The sequence below is a fragment of the Anser cygnoides genome, chromosome 3 (genome assembly GCF_040182565.1).
Source record: "Anser cygnoides isolate HZ-2024a breed goose chromosome 3, Taihu_goose_T2T_genome, whole genome shotgun sequence".
Lineage (NCBI taxonomy): Eukaryota > Metazoa > Chordata > Aves > Anseriformes > Anatidae > Anser > Anser cygnoides.
The window spans coordinates 38,942,141-38,961,340 of record NC_089875.1 but is presented as its reverse complement, the minus strand read 5'-3'; the positions used below and the strand labels follow the sequence as shown (position 1 = coordinate 38,961,340).

Here is a 19,200-nt window from a genome sequence, read left to right as displayed (position 1 = left end):
CACAACATTAATTTGATATTGACCCTATTCATGTTAATGAAGACAAACTGAGACAACGTTTACTGATTTTTGGAAATCCCATTATTCATCAAGTGTAATTTGAGCAAATCTTCAACCTATCTAAACTGCTATCACCCTCATGGGGCAAAAAAGGAATCTACCATTTTCCAGTGAATCATGATGTTTAGATCAGAATCAAGTTGATGAAAAAGCAACACGGGCTGGTTTTCATGAAGCTCAAAGAAACATAATCGCCTTTGAGGTTTCTATTCCTCTATCAAATTTAATCAAGAATGATCAACACATTCAAAAGCTATTAGAAAGTGAGTGAGAGGCAGACAAATGAACATAGAGATAGCCTGAAGAATGCTGTAAGCTCTCTTTCCATTGGTCAACAGAAAAATTGGAAAAACATGAAGAATATTTTAAAATAAAATATATATAATACATAGTAGTTGCCATTCACATTCAGTCTTTAGGAATAACGGTATTGTTAGCCTCCAGCATTCAAAAAATTTCAATTAGGTCCATATCCCTCAAAAACCTCCTTAATTATTAATTGGGATTATTTTTAATTGCATAATGATGACGACAGTGTGTAGCATTCCTGTTCTCAAGTTTTTTTTGTGCAAACAGGATTCAAAACTCTAGAACTTCAAGAAACAGAGCTCAGAGTACACGATCTTCAAGTTTAAACTGAGTAAAATTATAACCAACCACAAGAGCTAACAATGCTACACTAATCAAGTGTAAGCAACTGGACAATTCCAGTTAAATAATTTTTTCAGACATCAGCTTCAGACTTCTCTTTTTCCTCAAAAACTGAAACAATAAAATTGTTATTCCCATGCACAGCTTTCTTATCTAACATAGCAAAAATAGAGCATAGGCCCATTAAATTAACTGTATTTATCTGAATAAACTTGCAGATCACTTAGAAAATGTTTAGGTGTACAATATACCCTACAATGCTCTTTTTCTTGTTTTAAGCTTTGATCACATTATTTTCCTGCACAGTGAATTATCTCAGTGCCTTTGCACACTCTAGGTTATAGGAGAGTGGAAAAAGGCATACAAAATCTGTACACCTAAATATATTTCACTCATTTTCTTTGCACATATATTTCTGTCAAACTTAGTTACCATCAAAAATCAAATACACCTTATGTATTGGATGTTGATTATTCCATTCAAAAACTGACATAATATTAAAACTATAACCTTCCTTACCTTTGCAATAATAACTTCTTTTTTCAAAATCTTCATAGCATAGTATTTCCCACTAGCCTTCTCTCGGACCAGGATAACTTTGCCAAATGTTCCTTTGCCCAGTAGTTTTAAATAGTCAAAATCATTCATTGTCTACAAGGAGCAAAGAACAAGGATTACCAAGACTTATGTTATGCAGTTCCAATATATACAAAAATGTTTCCGCATATAACCAAATGGTATTACCAATATAATAAGACCAGTTTACAAAAATAGGTACACTTCTATGATTAATCTCATAATAGCTATATCCTTAAGCCATTAAGATGTATTGATCACTACTATTATTACGGTTCCCTAAAGTCAAATACTGCACAATATACCACACGCACACACACACACTTATTTTTAGAAATCACATATAAAACAAGACCTTATTCTATACCAGCATTTCATGAATTCTCCAATTCTAAGAAAGCTCATCAACTCCTGTACTACCACAATAATGCAGCATTTCATCAGGCTTTTCATAACACCAGCCACTGCACTACTGGCTTTTTTGAAATATACATAACCCTTGCTGCAATATTCTACCACTAAGAGTATACAGTGATCTTTGCATGAAGGTTGACTTTTAAAACTCTGAGTACAGATTACTATTACGTGGGTTTTACATTAATAAATATGGCTCCAAAAAGGAGGAAGTGTCAAATTTTAATCTTTCATGTGATTCCGTTATAGTGAATTTTCAAGCGTCTAGTATTGCCTGAGTTTTGCAGAGTAAACATACTACAGCCACAGGCATCCAAGAGCTGGTTCCACCAACAGACAGTTTGAGTCCATTTGGGTAGCGTAATGCAGCAACTGCAGAGTAGCTCTGTGCAGGGTTGTCTTGGATTGACAATACAGTTTATTTGGCCAACTCAGGGCCAAATCGCAGTGGTTTCCATAACGCTTTTTTCAGCCTACTGTGTTACTGGCTTGGGTGCAGCACTGCACAAGCACACAGAGCCAGTTAAGGTACCCAGGAGCATTGAGGAAAGTAGCTAAAAGCTCTGAAAGACAACACAACCCACATACTGCAGGGTTGCTCCTGGGCAAGCATGTATTTCTCACTCTTACTTGGCTGTAGTAGAAAGGTAGTCTCAACAGAGTTATTCTAATTCTAACATCTTTTCTCATCAAGCTTCATTTGTTCACTTTGCTTATGGACAGGATATATCTACAACAGCCACCTAGGTAAAAAGTGAAAATTTTATCTTCATGAGTATCAGAAATGTTGTATATTCCATAGGAATATCGTTGGCTACACCTCAAATAGACATCTAAATAGGTAGGAGATATACAAAAAAAGGAAGAGGAGTCACCTTCCCAAAATAACTTTGCCAGAAGTATGTGGTTGAGAAGCAGATAAATGTGGACCCTAGACTTGTTTCTTTTACTGCTCATGTGATTATCTTTGAACTCCATAAGCCTTATTGCTGACTAAACACCCATCTCCTCTAAGGAAAGGAAATTCTAATTTTGCTAACCATTCCAGAAGCTACATAAGAGTGCTTCGGCTGATTCTCCGAAGGAAGCCCTGTTCTTCACAAAGGATTATTAATTAAAGGCACAATCAAATTGACATTTTATTTTGGAAGCAAATGCACAAAATACATACTTTGAATAGCACTTTCTAGCTCTAGTGCTACTACTGATGGGAATACCAGGCAGGATTCCAACTTGAAAAGAGGGCCTCTGCTGTCATAGATGATTGCATCACAACCCCTGTCATAAATGCATTAAGCATCATTTAAGTATAGATTACTCATGATTCTTCCTGATTTTTCTACACTGTTCCAATGGGAAGCCTATTCCAGACACTCACAGTCTCACAGTCTGGAACTTCTTTCTACAATCTGCACATGTATTCAACTCTTCTTTTTATTGACTGTCCTGTAGCATCAACAACTCTCCCCTTCTTTCTTACTGAGTAATACACCTCCAAACATTTATAAATAGTAATTATATTCTCTCTGAGTTTCAGTTTCACTAAGCTAAATCTATTTAATTCTGTTATGTACAAGGAAAAGAAAAGATCTTGCCTTTCTTTTCACCTTCCTACTGTCCCTTTCTTACACCAGTTGCGGTTTCAGGCAGCTTTCTTGAATAATGGCATTCTAGATAAACTTCTACTTGCATCTTACAAAACAGAGATAGTGCTTTCCTTATTCCTACTAGAAACACCTCTAAAAGTGTCTGTGTATCCCATACGCATCCTAGTAGCGTAGAGTTATTGGGCATATTCCCAGGTATGCAGTCAGAAATACTGGCAGCAAAATACATTTGCTCCCATGAGAAAGAATAGAGGGCAAAATTTACTTCTAAAATCATTTATTCCTTTAAATTTAAGTGCTGAGACTGTTATCGTGGATCTGAAGTTGCTGTGTTCCAGTCCTGCCAACAAACTGTGGAAATAATTTATGCAGTCACTCACCCTGAGTCAGTTTGAAATCTGCTCAGAAAGAGTTAGAACTCAAGTTTCATCAACCACATTAGTGCTGTAATTCCCTAGTTTGGAGGTCTTTGTCTTGCAGCTTAAAAGCTCTTTGGCTTTAAAAATTTTTCAACAAACTAGTTCAGGTAACATCTGAATAGCTGGATGTTGCAAAGCTTTATTAAAGATGCTTTCCACATATCAATTGTCTTGCTAAATCAGGAGGAATTACATCTTTTTCCCATGTAATGTCAGTTTGGTAGCTGCTAAGCAAACTAACCTTGGTGAATTTCATTCTCTGCTCACACATAAACACACAAACATTTTGCACTGATGGGTCTGGTTTTGCTGCCAAAAACAATTCACATCAGGAAGAATAAAATTTTATCCCAGAGAAAAATACGAGTTACAGGGCTTTCAGATAATACTAAAATACTTACTAATACTTTTTAGCTAAAGCAAATCCACGCAAGTAAACTTGAAGTTTATGACCACAGACTTAATGATCACCTTAAATGATCACCTTTTTCAAAAACTAGTAAAATATGCTACAACTAGTGATGCACAAAACTGGGAAAATTATAGATAAGTACAAATGCAGGTCTATTATTAATGCATCTATAGGTTTATTATTAATACAAGAAGCTCATATTTCATTCATTGTATATCAGTGGTTACAAAATAAAGAATTATGCAACATTTTCCTGTCAAAATGAAACTGCTGTTAACAGTAAACTCTAGGATTTCGGATCATGCACAGACTTTAGAACCAAAACGTAAACAATGCTCAAGCTAAAGAAAAGTACGTTATACAGCTACAATTGCATCTCTTTTTAATACTTACTCAAAACCTACAATAATTACTTCTCTAGAAATATTTTACGATCTTTTTATTCCAAATACTGATTCAACTAGTAATTAAAAGTGCTTTCTATGGCACTAGCATCCTTTCAACATATTAGCCTTTTGTTTATCAGGGTTCTAAATTTTTCTTCCATTTATTCTGTCTCCAGTCATATTCCTGCAAACTCAAACTTTAAATAATTTTGAGCTTTCTTCTTTGGTTAGTAGAGAAAAGGAAAATACACACAACTTGTTATAATCCTGATAAACAATGCAAAGAGTAGTTAATGTAAAACAGCAAGAATTATTAGAGGACAGACAATAATATTGACACACAGATTTTGGTTTTGAACTGGCATATGTGAACATTTTTCAGTCACAAGCTCCCATCCTTTAACAAATTGTTCTAAATCGATAATATACTGCCTTAATACCATAACCTATTAAATCTTTGATCCTGTTCATAAAATTATTTTTCTTAGCTCTACAAATAACCTGTTATATAAATGCAGGACATTTTCACAAGGTCATAAAACATTCAGCAAGTGATGGAGAGCTGGTGGAAAGCGGGTGCCTTATGCAAGAGGAAAATGCTGTCTATATTAGAAAGCACTACCATCAATCTAAAAAGCTACTTCCCATCACCGACAGGAATATCAAGTGTAAGTAATAATTAGTAGTAGCTTTTTATCTATATTGAGAAAATGGCACTTGCAATCAATCTGAGGTTGGTGATTTTCAAAATGGAAGGAACACATAGTTATTTCTAGTCTTGTAGCAAATGTAATCTTGTAGCAAATGTAATCAAAGTACTTATTGTTTGAATTAAAATATCTTTTACAGGAAAGTATTGGAAAATACAGAGATAAGTAAAGGAAATCGCACATATGTTTTTAAAAAAGGCTGGATAGAAGGGAGTTTGAATAACAAATTCATCTAACCCTCTTCAAGATAGACTTTCACAATAAACCTTCATTCTGTATATTACATATCTCCAACTATACTGACAATTTTAAAAATAATATTATTTAGCCTGAACAAATCCCTCTCAGCTACCTCAAAATACAAAGCGACCATTAGGAGAATTAAGTAAGAAACAAAGAAAATGTAGATGGGTTTTCACTGTAACCTAGAATTTTTGTTCTGATTGTTTCCTTTCCACCAAACCTATTTCCACTCATATTCATCACTTGGGATTCCAAGACTAAGATACAAAACAAGTTACAACAATTAACATGGGAAAGTTACAATTTATGGAAAAACAGAAGTCTGATGCACATGTACATGCATGAGTATGCATAAACATGCATTAAAAAAAATCTATTATCTTTACTATGTCCCTCTCTGTACAAGCTCAACTCGGATCACAATGGAAATCCACTGTTGACTGGTCATAAGACCCCACACACCAGAAAAAAAAAAAATTTTTTTACTTCTATCAAATCAAAAGAAATACATTCAAGGTCACACATCCTAGTTTGGGAATTCCTGAAACTTACTTTGTAAAAGAGCATTCTCAAATTATTCTTTTTACTGTTGTTAACTGGTACAACACATATGTAAGGTTGTGATCCAAACACTATTACAATGTTTGTACAGTGTACCCTACTACTACTACTACCACTACAGTTGCAACTGCTACTTCATCAACTAAAGAGAAGACTTCTCAAATACCATAGTCAGTATTTTGGAAAGTCAGGACACCTACTCTGATAATTCTATGACAACGATCAAGCAAAAACACACAAAGAAACTGCCTTTGTGCTAAAGCAGTGAAAAATGACAAAAATCACACACACACACACACAAAATGCATTTAACACACAATTTATGTAGAAGATGGGCAGAATCTTCCCCATTTTCGTTCATAAAGCTATCAAATTCCCTCACAAAGAAAGGCCAACAGCTCTACTGATAAAGAATACTTAGTGACCGTAAAAGGTCATCACTTCTAATAGTTAAAAATCTATGGGACCATAAACAGCATAAAAGGCAACTTTTTCCCATACTTCTGATCTTCCTTGAGAGGCTGGATTTAGAGAGAGACCATCAGAGCCTGAACAAAGCCAGCTCATCAAAGCAGCCCTTTGCCCACATGCGGAGGGAGGATCTTGGCTCAACTGATCACAGACATGGGCTTGATGCTAAGGGCAGCAAGCCAGTCAAATTGAAAGACTCATTCGTCCAAAATTTGCTTACATAATGTTCACCAAAGCAGTCATGAATCTAGTTGCAAGCTCAGAGCAAACAAATTTTTAAAATATGTAGATTTGAAAGAGGAAAGTAATAGTTTTGCAAGATTTTAAGCCGTGGCTTAACAGAAGGTTATGGCAGTAGTGCTAGTTCTAAGAATAAAGTCTCCTGATGCTCTTATTCTTTAGAATCTTAGCAGAAGGCTTAGAGATGATACGTAGTGCAGGGTAACTCAAAAAGTCTGCCAAAGAACACAAGACCTTGGGAGATAAAAACACAGATGCCATAGCTAAGGGTGTACTGAAAACTGGTGGAAAATTTGAAATACTTCCTAAACCTGAGGGATGTTGGTAAGCAAGTTTGGAGGCTTCCATAAGATTGATTGCTGTTTCCTTGATAATTTTCTCACTTCTTTATTCCTGCTGAACTCTGAGGAGTGATTTCTTTTTTTCCTCATTACATTACTTTTGGTTTATCTGAAAAATCCATTCTTTACTCACACTGCACCCTGAAAAACAAATTTGCATACAAATAAAAACCAGTGAAGCTACAGGAAACTAACCAAAGAACCATAAAATGGTCAGCCTTCTCTAAAGCCTATTTATTCCTGCTATGGATCTGTTCAAAAGAATACAGTTTAATAGAGGTATTGAAATTCCTACCAAGGAACTACTTTTTAAAAATTCCTGTTATGCACAAACAATATACCACTAGGAGTTTTCATCCGACATCATCAGGAAGAAACTCTACTTACAAAGAATAGCCCAGCAATGAATAAAAGCAGCAGTTTGCTAACAACTTCTAGTATTTGAAATTTTAGTGATGCTATTACTGTAGAACTTAAGTGGCATATTGACACCATTATCAAAACTGAAAAGTGTAAAAGTGTCTCTATTTCTTCCAGCTCATCTGGCCAGGGATGTTGCTGTCATGTCTGTTCCAATCATGTTCCATATCCTAAAGACTGTTTTCTTTGGAAACCTTTTGCTACTTTTTTAGAGAGAAGAACAGGCCCACTCCTCTCTGTCTTGTTTCTTAATCTGATTATGCTCTTCTACTCATATGTATACCATCTGGTACACGCACAAGCAAAATTCGCTGGGCGTAGATGTAATATCAGGTGACAAAACAAGCTTATAGGACACAATGAGCAAACAATCCCTGAAATTACAAGAAATCCAGTACAAGAAAAGGCAATAAAAATGCATTTAGGAGTTATAACTGAAATGGTTCAGATTATGTTGACAACTACAAATGCTTGAACAGAAGCTTTTCAGAAACAGTTCCACAAAGAAATGTTTTTCATAATTTCTATTAACATGGAGTAACAACTCCCTTTATTATGGTCTCTCAGTACTTTTTATTCCAAAAACTTCTGAGCACCTTTTGCTAAAGTCTCCCAACAGTCAGAAATCTATGATTTTGAGTTTTAGCAAATGAAATTCCTTGGTGTTATCAGTGTGCTCTTCACTGGCTATGCAGACTCCATTCTGATCTATTATTAGGTATTGAATATCATCATTTTCCATTTCAGGTTTGATTTGTAGAGTTTGCTTTTGGCTTGTTGCCAAATCCATTAAATATTCTGTAGCACTGCACATGTACTGTCCCAGTATCTTTCTTCAGCATTTCTTAGAGCATAAGCTGCAAGACAGAAACAAAACTATCTTCCTCCTACTCCTATTCTCACAAACCCTTTTGTTGTACTGGAAAATGCACTGAACTGTGAACAAGGAAAGCATACGTTTCAGATAAACAACTTATATTAGACAGCATTTATTTTGACACCTTGAAAACGCTTGTTTTTATGCAGTGTTTTTGTATTCCACTAAGGGGATACACAAGCTTGGAATAGTGGTCAGATCTTTAATAGAGCAAACCCAAATCCCTTCCACATAATCACACAGCCTCTTAGGAAGACTGACACATCTTGAACACAGCCTCTGTCTTGCTGTCACTTATCGTATTTCACCCTGGAACACAATCACTAAACCTCTGTGCTGCAAGGCTAAAAGGTCAATGCCAACCTCTCCAACCTGATAATGTATGATGAGAGTATTGTTACACCTGTACATAATTAGCTTTTACATTTTTGTTTAGTAAAGAAAGCCTAGAAGATTACATACAATGAAACTACATAAAAGTACTATGCTTGTATTGCAAACTCAAGTTATCAAAAGTTAGGACATGATAGAACTAAGATTTCCTGTCACACCTTTGTTATATTCGTAAGGATATAGTTTACTTGTCAGCCACTGATTTTTCTATAATTCTTGCTTCGTATAGTGCAAAGATTAAAACATGCTCTATGAGTAAAGGCATATGTTCAATATTCCTTTTCACTGTTTGTCATTCAAAGACATTCAGTTACACTAGCTGTAAGACTATTATGCACTGTCTGCAGACTTAATTTTCTACAGCTTTCATTTTCTAGCTAGAAAGAATGAAGCCAGTCCTATAGAAACAGGTTATTATTTCTCCTGCGATTTCAATGCATTTCTTGAGCCATGTCAATCCCATGTAGTAAACGAGAAACATCCATTTGAATCCCTCATTATTCTTCAAGAGCAGTCTGTACTTCCAAAAACACAAGACAAAATGGAAACACAAAATAATAACAAATTTTGTGTAACACTATCTTTTAAACATACATTTAGTTGTGTGTTTATCCTGTTAACTCTGGAGGTACACCTACAAGTATGTTGTAGCCAGCTATGTGTATATTCCTACTTACAGCAGAAGCTGCGGAGGATAGCAAAAAGTAAAATATTATTTTCTTGTATGTCACTGAAAATAAAAGCAGAGTTATTTTCCCAGACAGCAAAAACAAGGTCATTAAAAGCCAAATCCTGCTAGCTTTTCTCATGCAAATCATCTAATTTGTACTGGGTATTATTTGCATGAGAAAGGGGCAAATCTACTTGTCTAAAGAAAATATTGTATTTCTGTATTTCTAAAAAAGTAAACAAATGAAAAGGGAAAGACAAAAATAATATTCAAACAACAAGCAGAATGCTAACATCTGCCTGAATGGTTGAACTTTGTGTCTGAAAATTGTTGTACCAGACAGCATAACAAATAAATAAAACTAGAGCAGTACAGCTTCATTGAATTAAAACAAGTATTTACTTTTATGCTTGTAATATGCTGAAATTTATGTAGAGATACTATTGCTTGTATATTGTTATACCAAGTAGACCATTCTGCAGAAGTTACTTACATATTAGTCTTATTAGATATTTTTGAAGGTTATTACCTTTCTTTTATGATGGGTTGTTGAAGCGTCCATCTCCTCTTCTCCTATATTGTCTATCTGTGAAGTTGGGCTACAGTTCATCCTCTCCTCTTCTTGCCTCTGAAGTCTGTCTGCTACAGCCTGGATTGCTTCTGTCCATTCTTCCCTATCATGAACAGGCCAACAACCATATTAGAAACTTATAAAATTGATCCAAATAAATTGTATATAATGTTTTTCTCATGCAACATTGCTTCATTGTGCAATTTTCATGTTACACAACAGAAGACTCATATAAATTATTTGTTTCAATTTCTGCATAATAGAAAAGGTGAAATTAATCAGCATAAAAAAGAATCACTGCACAGTTTATTTCAAGAATTAACAGCATCTAATTTTGCCAATACTTTAATACTGAAAGCTTGAAAACTCTTGCTACAGGTATAATACAGATCAGGGCATAGTATGTCATATCCTATCTGATACTGTATGATAATAATCTGCTACTTTAAGAGTGGTTTTGGTGTTCCCCCTCACCATGAGAAAATAACTAAGTTTTATTAATCTACACCGTGTGTTCAACTCTTTGTCTGTCTCCTCTTAAAACTGAACTTATTGGCCAATTTCACATGCCCCTGAGAATCCGAGGTCCTCAAAGATAATTAAATACCAACAAGCATCATGAAAACCAGCAGCTGCATGGAAGGCGCAGGCCCAGATGAGGGTTTCCACTGACGGAAAAGCAGGGGCAGCTGAGCCCCTGGCTACTTGGCATGCTGGCTGGCCAGCACAGACCTAGCAGCAGGCCAATCCGCACACCACAGCCCCACACCAAGTGCAGTATCTGCTGCTTTTTGCTCAGCCAAGGGATGCAGGAGGAGTCTGGTGGTGTTACGGAATGCAGCAGGAGGTACAGTGCTGCATACACAGAAGGAAGATATGGTGGAAAAACAGTATCATGGTAGAATTGAAAAGCTCTAAGTGAATATACTAATAAAAGAGGAAACAGTGCAAAAAGCAAAATCATTGTTTACTTATTGATATAAACAGTAAGAATGGAGCCAAATCATAGTATTGGTCTCAACAGGACAATGGGAAGACACAGTGGGTCTAACCAGAGATACAGTAAAGAATATTTCAGCAAGGCACATCGTCCTATCTTCTATAGGCTTCTGGTGTCTTAAAAAAGTTAATTCTTAAGAGTGTGTTTGTGTTACTGAAAGAATAAAAGCTAATAAGCAACATAAATTATAACAAACATACTGCTTTCTGTGCCAAAAAAAGGAGCACATTAGGAGGAGTAAAAGCAAAATCTAAGACAGCAAGGCTGGAAAATACTTCAAAGCAGGCATCTATTGTTCAAAATTTCACACTTCAGAGACATATCATGACATAGTTTTGGCTTATTTGAACATACTCATCCCACCTAGTTGCAGGCAGTTTTTACACTAGCTATGAGCTTGGATCATACTTTACAGAAGCTGACATAAAATCTTCAAATAACTGTTCAGAAGTGCCCAGAATGTCACAATTCCCCATTCTGATTACTGAGCAATCCCAGCTGAGACTTGTACATAACGAGCACAGAAAGCAGAACAAAAATAAAACTCTCACCGTTCCTCCGGAGTGTCTACATGGAACGTCCTCTCTATGACAGTGGTCCACTGAAGACATCTGATAATGAATGTGTTTGGCTTTGGTCGCTCTGTTTTCATTAGCTGACATTCTAGAGAAATACATGACATTTCCTCCTTTATACATTACCAGTCAATGGGTGAAGAAGAGCACATACAATTACTTTGATAAAATACTTATAGGTTACGTATACCTATCCAGCACATAGTGGTAATACAGAATGCCAGTATAACCATGGGCTTGAACAAAAGGTAGAAGGCAATGATCATAAGGTGAAGAAATCACTCAGAGGAATTGATGGAACTTGTTCTGCTCCCCATATAAAGAGAGTGATCTCCATTTGCAAACTAGGTCTGTTCTGAGGGTAAGAAGAGTATTAGATCCCAGATTGCTCCAGTATGCCAAGGTAACAGCAGTAGCCAAAGGCACATTTTTCCATCTGTACCTGGCAGGAGGAATATGACGTTTTTCCTTCAACGGTAATCATGCTGCAATAACTCAGGCTACCATCAACTCAGGATTAGATTTATCATAAAACATCTGGGAAAATTCAGATGCTGAAACCAGTCTGATCATTAAACAGGATTACCCCCAACACACACCCAGTGGGGCTGCTCCAGGAAGTCATCTAGTTTTTCTTAGTGCCCCTAGGCAGAATCAGGTCCACCTAGGCTACTTCTCCTGCTTCTCTAAACTCTTTCTACAATTCCCCAAAGTAGTAATTTCAAAACCTCTGTAAGCAAATATTTCATCCAGCTATAAGGAAATTAATTATTTTTATAGCTAGAAGACTTTTCCTAGCATGTCATGCAACTGCTCCAATAATTTAAGCATATTGTTTCTTGCCCTAATGAGCAGTTTATTTATTTTAGCAGCTACCCCTTTTAGACATCTGAAGACTATTTTATCTCTCTTCAGTCTTCTCAGGCCTACATCAGTTCAACGAGTCTACCCTCACAGGTTGTGCATTCAGATCCAAGATCTTTCTTGTCACTCAAATCTAGACATACAGTAGACTATCCACCATTCCTCTGTCACAAGAGCACAACACTGTTGATTCAGGCAATGGTTCAATGAGACTGTATGCTAGATTTTATAATACAGCATACTATACTAAAAACGTTACACTTGCGTGATGCAAAACACTGACTTACTAGAACTCTTTATTCATGCAAATATATTTAAACTTTTGTTGTTTTTTTTTGTTTGTTTGTTTTGTGAGGACAAGGTTACTCTGTCAAAAGTATGACTTGTTTTTTTGCAGCCACCACAAAACTGACATGAACATCACATCTCATGTTCCGGTAATTCAACAAGAATGCTATCATTTGTTCAAACCTGATCCAGATCAAATGTGTGATCGCAAGTCATTGATCAAGTACACAAATTGATCAACAATGAATATGGCAACAGAATTCCTGTTTACAATCCACTGTAAATTTTGTTTTAGAGCTACCACCTACCAGCTGGCCTGCACCTTTCACCGATGGAGTTGAATTCTTTAAAAACCTTGCATAATATAAAAATCCTGCATAAAACCTTGCACTTACTCTTGGTGAATTACATTTTATTTGTTCAAGTTAACGCTGGCATTTCACAAAAGTCATGTTATATGACATGTACCACTTTGCAAGGCGGGCTATTCTTTCATTGAAGTATATATTACATTGGCTGACTTTTTCCCCACACACAAATTCAGTGTCCTGACACCTCAGCTGTCATCCACAATTTTACAGGAAAGCATTTTAAATATTCTCCAAGGAACCGCATCAGACCAAGCAAATTTCTAAACACTCAACACATTTCAGTACCCTCTAGCCTGCTTTTCCTTTCTCTCTTATTCCTGTTGCTAGTGTTAATTGTACAAGCTGCATACTCATAGCTGACCTTCTGAAGTGCAGCTCCATACTGAAAATACATTAAAGCAATTCTCTTTCATTTTACTAGTTTATAACAAGCTTAATGCCTTTGTCCAAGGCATTAATTTGTATGCCTGAAGACCTACATGTTTTGGGACCCATTATCTGAGAATGGCCTCTGTCTCTGTTATAAAGCTACAGCAAATATCATCAGACTTACTTGTACTGGCATACAGTACATTTGTACTTAATCCTTAATACAGGCATTAAAGTATTGATGTTCAGGGGTTCTCTGTGAGGAAGCCCAGATTTAAGAACTGTTGTGCAGGCTGACATGGTGTTTTTGAAAAATTGGTCAAGGGCAGAAGTGGACAGGTCTGTCGATAGGATTTTTTTTTTTCTGCAGATCAGCAGAATGCCTCAGAAGCTTGATGGACACATGTAGAAGAAACAGAAGAAGAAAAAAGTAAACACTGTACTATGCAGGTGTGTATTCCTTGATGCATAAACCTATGTATTCTCCATACATCTATAACTTACGTAAGGCAGACTGGTCGCTGTTCAAGGAGATGACACTACATTTAGCAAACCTGCATATACTATGTAGACTCAAAAGAGAAACAGTAATCCAATCTCACTGCTTTTATACACTCTGCTAGGTCTTGGTTGGGCTGATGGCTATCCTCAGCATTTAGAGGAAAGTGCTACAGGAGGATGGATACAGGAAGAGGGAACTTAACACAAAAGCTGGAAGAGAAACATGGAGAACAGAAGCAGATGAAGGGAACTTAGGGAACATGATGAAGTGCTGCTTAGGATATATAGTTAGGCTTGTAGCTGAGTGCAAGTATTATGAGAGCAAAGAAATCCCTTTCTTCAGGCATACAGCTGAAGTCCAAGTTACAATCACAAGGATAGTTAACATAGGGGTAACAGGCTATTTGTTTGTTAACTTCCTCAGTTGTAGCTTTGAAGAACGCATGGGGCTAATTTTATAACAGACGAGACTGCAAGCATTGCTTGTTCTAAGATCACCTGATCTTACCCCTACCAAAACCATCCTCTCATCTTTAATCCTATCACACTTCAATCACGTAGGTTGAAACTTTCTTTGCTGGGTGTCTGCCTAAAGCTGCACACTGCTGGAAAACACTACTTTTTGGAGATGAGACTTAAAATTTGGCAAACCAAGACCATTGATATCATTCCAGTATTCCCATGAAAATATGACACATCTGGCCATACTACCTGCAGGAGAGAGAGGAGTGCAGGGGAAATTGAGGGGAGGGTGATTGGTTTAAAAAAAAAACTTACTAAAGTACAAAATTCTTACAAATCTATGCATTGAATATAATCCAGAGGCTACAGCTATCTCCTACCTCTACACCTGCTAAATGGAAAGCATTATGTTCATAACGACTCTTGCTATCCTCAGACAGTATGATAAAGAAGCAACCTGGTTGAGGCAAAATCCAATATGGAATGATATCATACAGCAAGTGAAAGAAGAGATGTCAGGAACAAAAGAAAAAAAAAAAACAAGGAACAAAGGCAGAAGAATGTAAATGGACAGGAAAAAGACTGGAACCTGTGTGGGAAAGAAAAACTAGGGGGATAAAATAAGGCTCACTCGGAAGAGCAGCATTAAATTGCAGCTAAAATGGGGAGACTGCAAGAGGGAACTACAAGTGGGAGTTAGCCAAGAGACCATAAAGTGATAATACAAATGAGCTAGTTTAGGAGGTAGGAAGGAAGGTAAAAGAAGCTGCCAGGTACAGAAAAGAGAGATGACTATGTTAGTGCAATCTGAAGGCAAAAAGATACAGAGTCAAACTTGCAGAAAATTCTGTACAATTAAAGCACATCCTCCTCGGTGCTTCGAATCGAGCCAAAGATTTTGAATTTCACCATTCATTTGCTGATTGCAAATACATACAAAAATGCATAAATTAAAATAGCATTAATTTAAGTTTGCCAACTCAAACACTCAAAAATAGGGACAAGTGGAATTAAACTTGCCTATGTCCAAATGCTATATGTAATATGGTCTTTACCTACTTACAAAGTATACTATATATAATGAATATATTATTGATATATACTTGTACGTATACGCATGTAAATCTGTATCTAATATATACATGTATTATTGGTACTACATATTATTTTTTCAGACAGTCCTCAAAGTGATATGCTTTATTAACAAGAACAAAACACTTTTTAGCTATACACATTTTAGCTATAGATGCATATACTGAGCTCTGTAACTAGCAAAGAGTACTTAACTCTCTCAGGTTTTAATTATAAATGATAGACATAATCAATTAAATATAATAAAAAAAAAAATGCTGTGGCAATTGAAAAAGGCACTGAAAATATACAAACAAACAAAAAACCATTTCATTACAATTGAAAGCTATTGAAAAATAAAATCCAGGAAACCTTACCCAAGTGTTGTGGGTTTTTTTGGGTTTTTTTTGTTTTTTTTTTTTAATATATATATTCTATTAAAATTGGCTGAAGATGTAATTTCCTTGTATATGGTTAAAATTGAATACGTTCATGTCCTTACTCTCTGACACAAAGAATTTCAGAAAGAAGTGGAAGAACAACGTATTTCTTAAAGTTGTGTGCTACCCATCCTTCTGAAGTACATAAAAGTAACTGAAGTCTGCTGATATTTAGTCACCCACATGCTTCACATGCTGCTGTATACAAACGTATGGGATAAACAACATTCCTATCATGACTGCAACATGAAGAAAAACTTTTGTGGATGTCTTGCACCTACAGCTAGAAAAAAAAAATCTATTAAGATGAATAAGTACTCTAATACACAGTTACTGCTAATTACCAAAATATTTTTCTACTAATTACTGGAAAAACTGTAATAGTTTTAGACAGAGAGAATAGTTTGGAAACTACAAAAGCACAGAAGAATGAGTGAAACTGGCTACTGAAAGCTGGCTCGAAAGCTCGAGTGATAGTTGGGTCATTACCAAGAGGAGAGAACACTCTACCATAATGTCTTCAAGTTTGCTACTATACATAAACATATGTAATTAAAGGGCTGAATCTCAACTCAAAACAGTTGGAACTCTAAATTATCATTCAAAAAGATGAGTAAGCCAGTAAACAGACAGACTCAACTTTGTGTTCTTGTATGCTAGCCATCTACAACTTGGAATTACACATTTTAATCCTAAAGCGTTCTGTCTTGCTAGGATTAAACATCGGTCATGAAAATTTTCCCCTTTAATATTAGAGGAGATAAAAAACCTTGAGGGAGAACACTTGTTCAAAGCAGCAAAATACAAAATCCGTAACAGAAACTGACAATTCAGTTCCAGCAAGTCTGTGGTACTTGCTTGACCATTTTCAGATCTATCTAAAAAATGGAAAAATGAAATAGAACCAGTATGAAAAAATGCAGTGGATATTTCTCAATTATCGAGCTTTTTTTTTTTTCCCTTAATAAATTAAAAAAAAAAAGTAAGGTACATACCAGAGGTTAACTTTCATCTCCATACCCACAAACAGTGTGACAACTCTAAAATGTTACACTTTTTCAAATAAATGCTACTATCTAAATTAAATAGTTATGCTAGTTAAACTCTCCTGAGCAACTCTAACTACAAACTGTATTTCAAAACGTTCTGTTTACTTTACACCATTCTGAACCACAGATGACAAAGTTTGCTTGAAGCTGTAATTACTCTGCAAAGCTGGGAAGCCAATTAGAGGGCCTGAAACCTGCCAGTTCCAAAAAAAAAAGCACAGATCATCTGTTCAGATTTTATTAAAAAGTTTAAAGTTTGAATTCTATAACTTTAACCATATAATCACCAGTGTTCTTTTCCTAAATGCACTCCCACAGCATAAAAAACAATAAACAAACAAACAAAAACAGAAACAACTCTAATACCATATTATTATTTCATATATGGAAGTTTTCAACTTCAGCAGAATTTGTTGATATGGCTAGACAAGAATGTTAAACATAAAAGCAGCCATAAAAAAATGCACTAAAAAATGAACAGAAGGTTGCATATTTGAGAAAATATTTCTAATGCAGACTGAGTTTTAGCACAAAAGAGAACTTCCTATAATTATCATATGATATAAAAGAAATAGTACTGGACCACTGATTTCATTGTGTAGAATAAATGCATTTTTTCCATATATAGACTGATAGCTATAAACAGATATCTATATATTTGGATTATAATTGAATCCTTAATTTCTTATTCTTCTCTGGGTCTTTCCTTCAGAAGACATACACCTCACTGTCCCAACATTTGCCTATTCAGTTGCTACTCCAATGCTTTCTTTCTCATGTAGAAACACATTGCTTACAATTACTTTTTCATTATTGCTACTCTCTTTGTGCTCAGAATACTCAGTTTTCTCTAATGACCTTTTATGTTAGACAAGTAGCTGAACTAATGTACTGTTTTCATAACATTGACACAGATAAACATGTTTTTGCTCATATACGTATGAAAAGCCCTGATTTTATATATATATATACACACAAATATATGTGTATACACACACTTTCCCTTAGCTTGTTCCTCTCCTGACTCTCTCAGCTGTTTATCTACTCCCTAGGGTAACGCTTCTCTGATGCTTTCCATAAGGCTCTGTCCTTGGTCTCCTCTTTTCTCACTACATCTTGTTTATGTGCTATATTACCCATAAAGATAAGTTTGGTCACACAGAGATATATGTGAACGACATAATATCCTTTCCTTGGTCTCAACAAATGCAGTTTTCCCCTAAAAATGTCATACCCAAACTGATTATAAAAAAATAAAAATAAAAAAATCCACAGATGATTTTTCTCCATTGTCCCTTTGATCACATCATTCTTCTCTTCACATTCCTCATTTCCTACACAGCTCTAGCACATCAGACAGTGGTAACTTTTCAACATGGACTATCCCTACAGCTTAATCTCATCCTCTTTATCACTCTTTATTCAGTATCCAAACGACCGTTCCTGCCATCCATCCTCCTCCCACTGTTCCAGTTTCAACACCATTCCTCAAAAGCATTCCTAATTTCTCTCTGTTTGCTGTACTGTTCTCCTTTAAATCCTCCTTAAAACTCTCCTTCACCATGATGTCTTAAAAAGAGGAAGGAGGGAGGGAGAACAGAAAAGAGACAAAAAAAATCTAACCTTGACAATGGATTAGTTGTTGATGTGCTGAGACCACTGCCTGTACTACAGGCTAATACTGTCTCATTGTTTTCTCATACTCCCCCCATCTGTTTGCATCCATCTGCTGTCCCTTGTTTTATATTTGGAATTTTAGTATTTTGGAGCAGGAACTGACTTTTTGTTCTGTATGGGTAGAAATCCCACTTCTGTGGTGCTTGGCTCATGACTAGGACTTGTATGTGCTTCGATGCTACAACAACATATATGACTGCATAACAAACACACACACAAATAATATTTTATATATATATATATATATGTATTTCCTGAAGCTGAAAAAGATCGCCTTTGATGCACTTCATCATACTGGAGAAGTTTATTTCCACCACTCCAAAAAGCACTGAAGTAGCATCCACACCCTTCTATCATGACAACTAGCTTGCTAGTCACCCTTTCATGCAAAGAGAGAGAATGAAAATGAGAGATTTCTATATCTTATTGTTGAGCTTTACCCGGGGTTTTGCTTGTTATCACAGGAAGTAATAACATTATACATCCCTCTGTCTTTCATACAAACACCTCA

General features: G+C 35.8%; 1 protein-coding gene across 4 annotated transcripts in view; it reads right to left on the bottom strand.

Moving 5' to 3' along the window:
* AKT3 (AKT serine/threonine kinase 3) overlaps positions 1-19,200 on the bottom strand; it is a 152,916-nt gene that overhangs the window by 49,872 nt on the left and 83,844 nt on the right. For all 4 annotated transcript variants that reach the window (XM_066993933.1, XM_066993934.1, XM_013201875.3 and 1 more), the window contains exons 4-6: positions 11,574-11,685; positions 9,981-10,125; positions 1,231-1,362 (exon numbers count right to left, since the gene is read on the bottom strand). In XM_066993933.1, the coding sequence (XP_066850034.1) occupies positions 1,231-1,362; positions 9,981-10,125; positions 11,574-11,685 (389 nt within the window). The remainder of the gene's footprint in view (positions 1-1,230; positions 1,363-9,980; positions 10,126-11,573; positions 11,686-19,200) is intronic.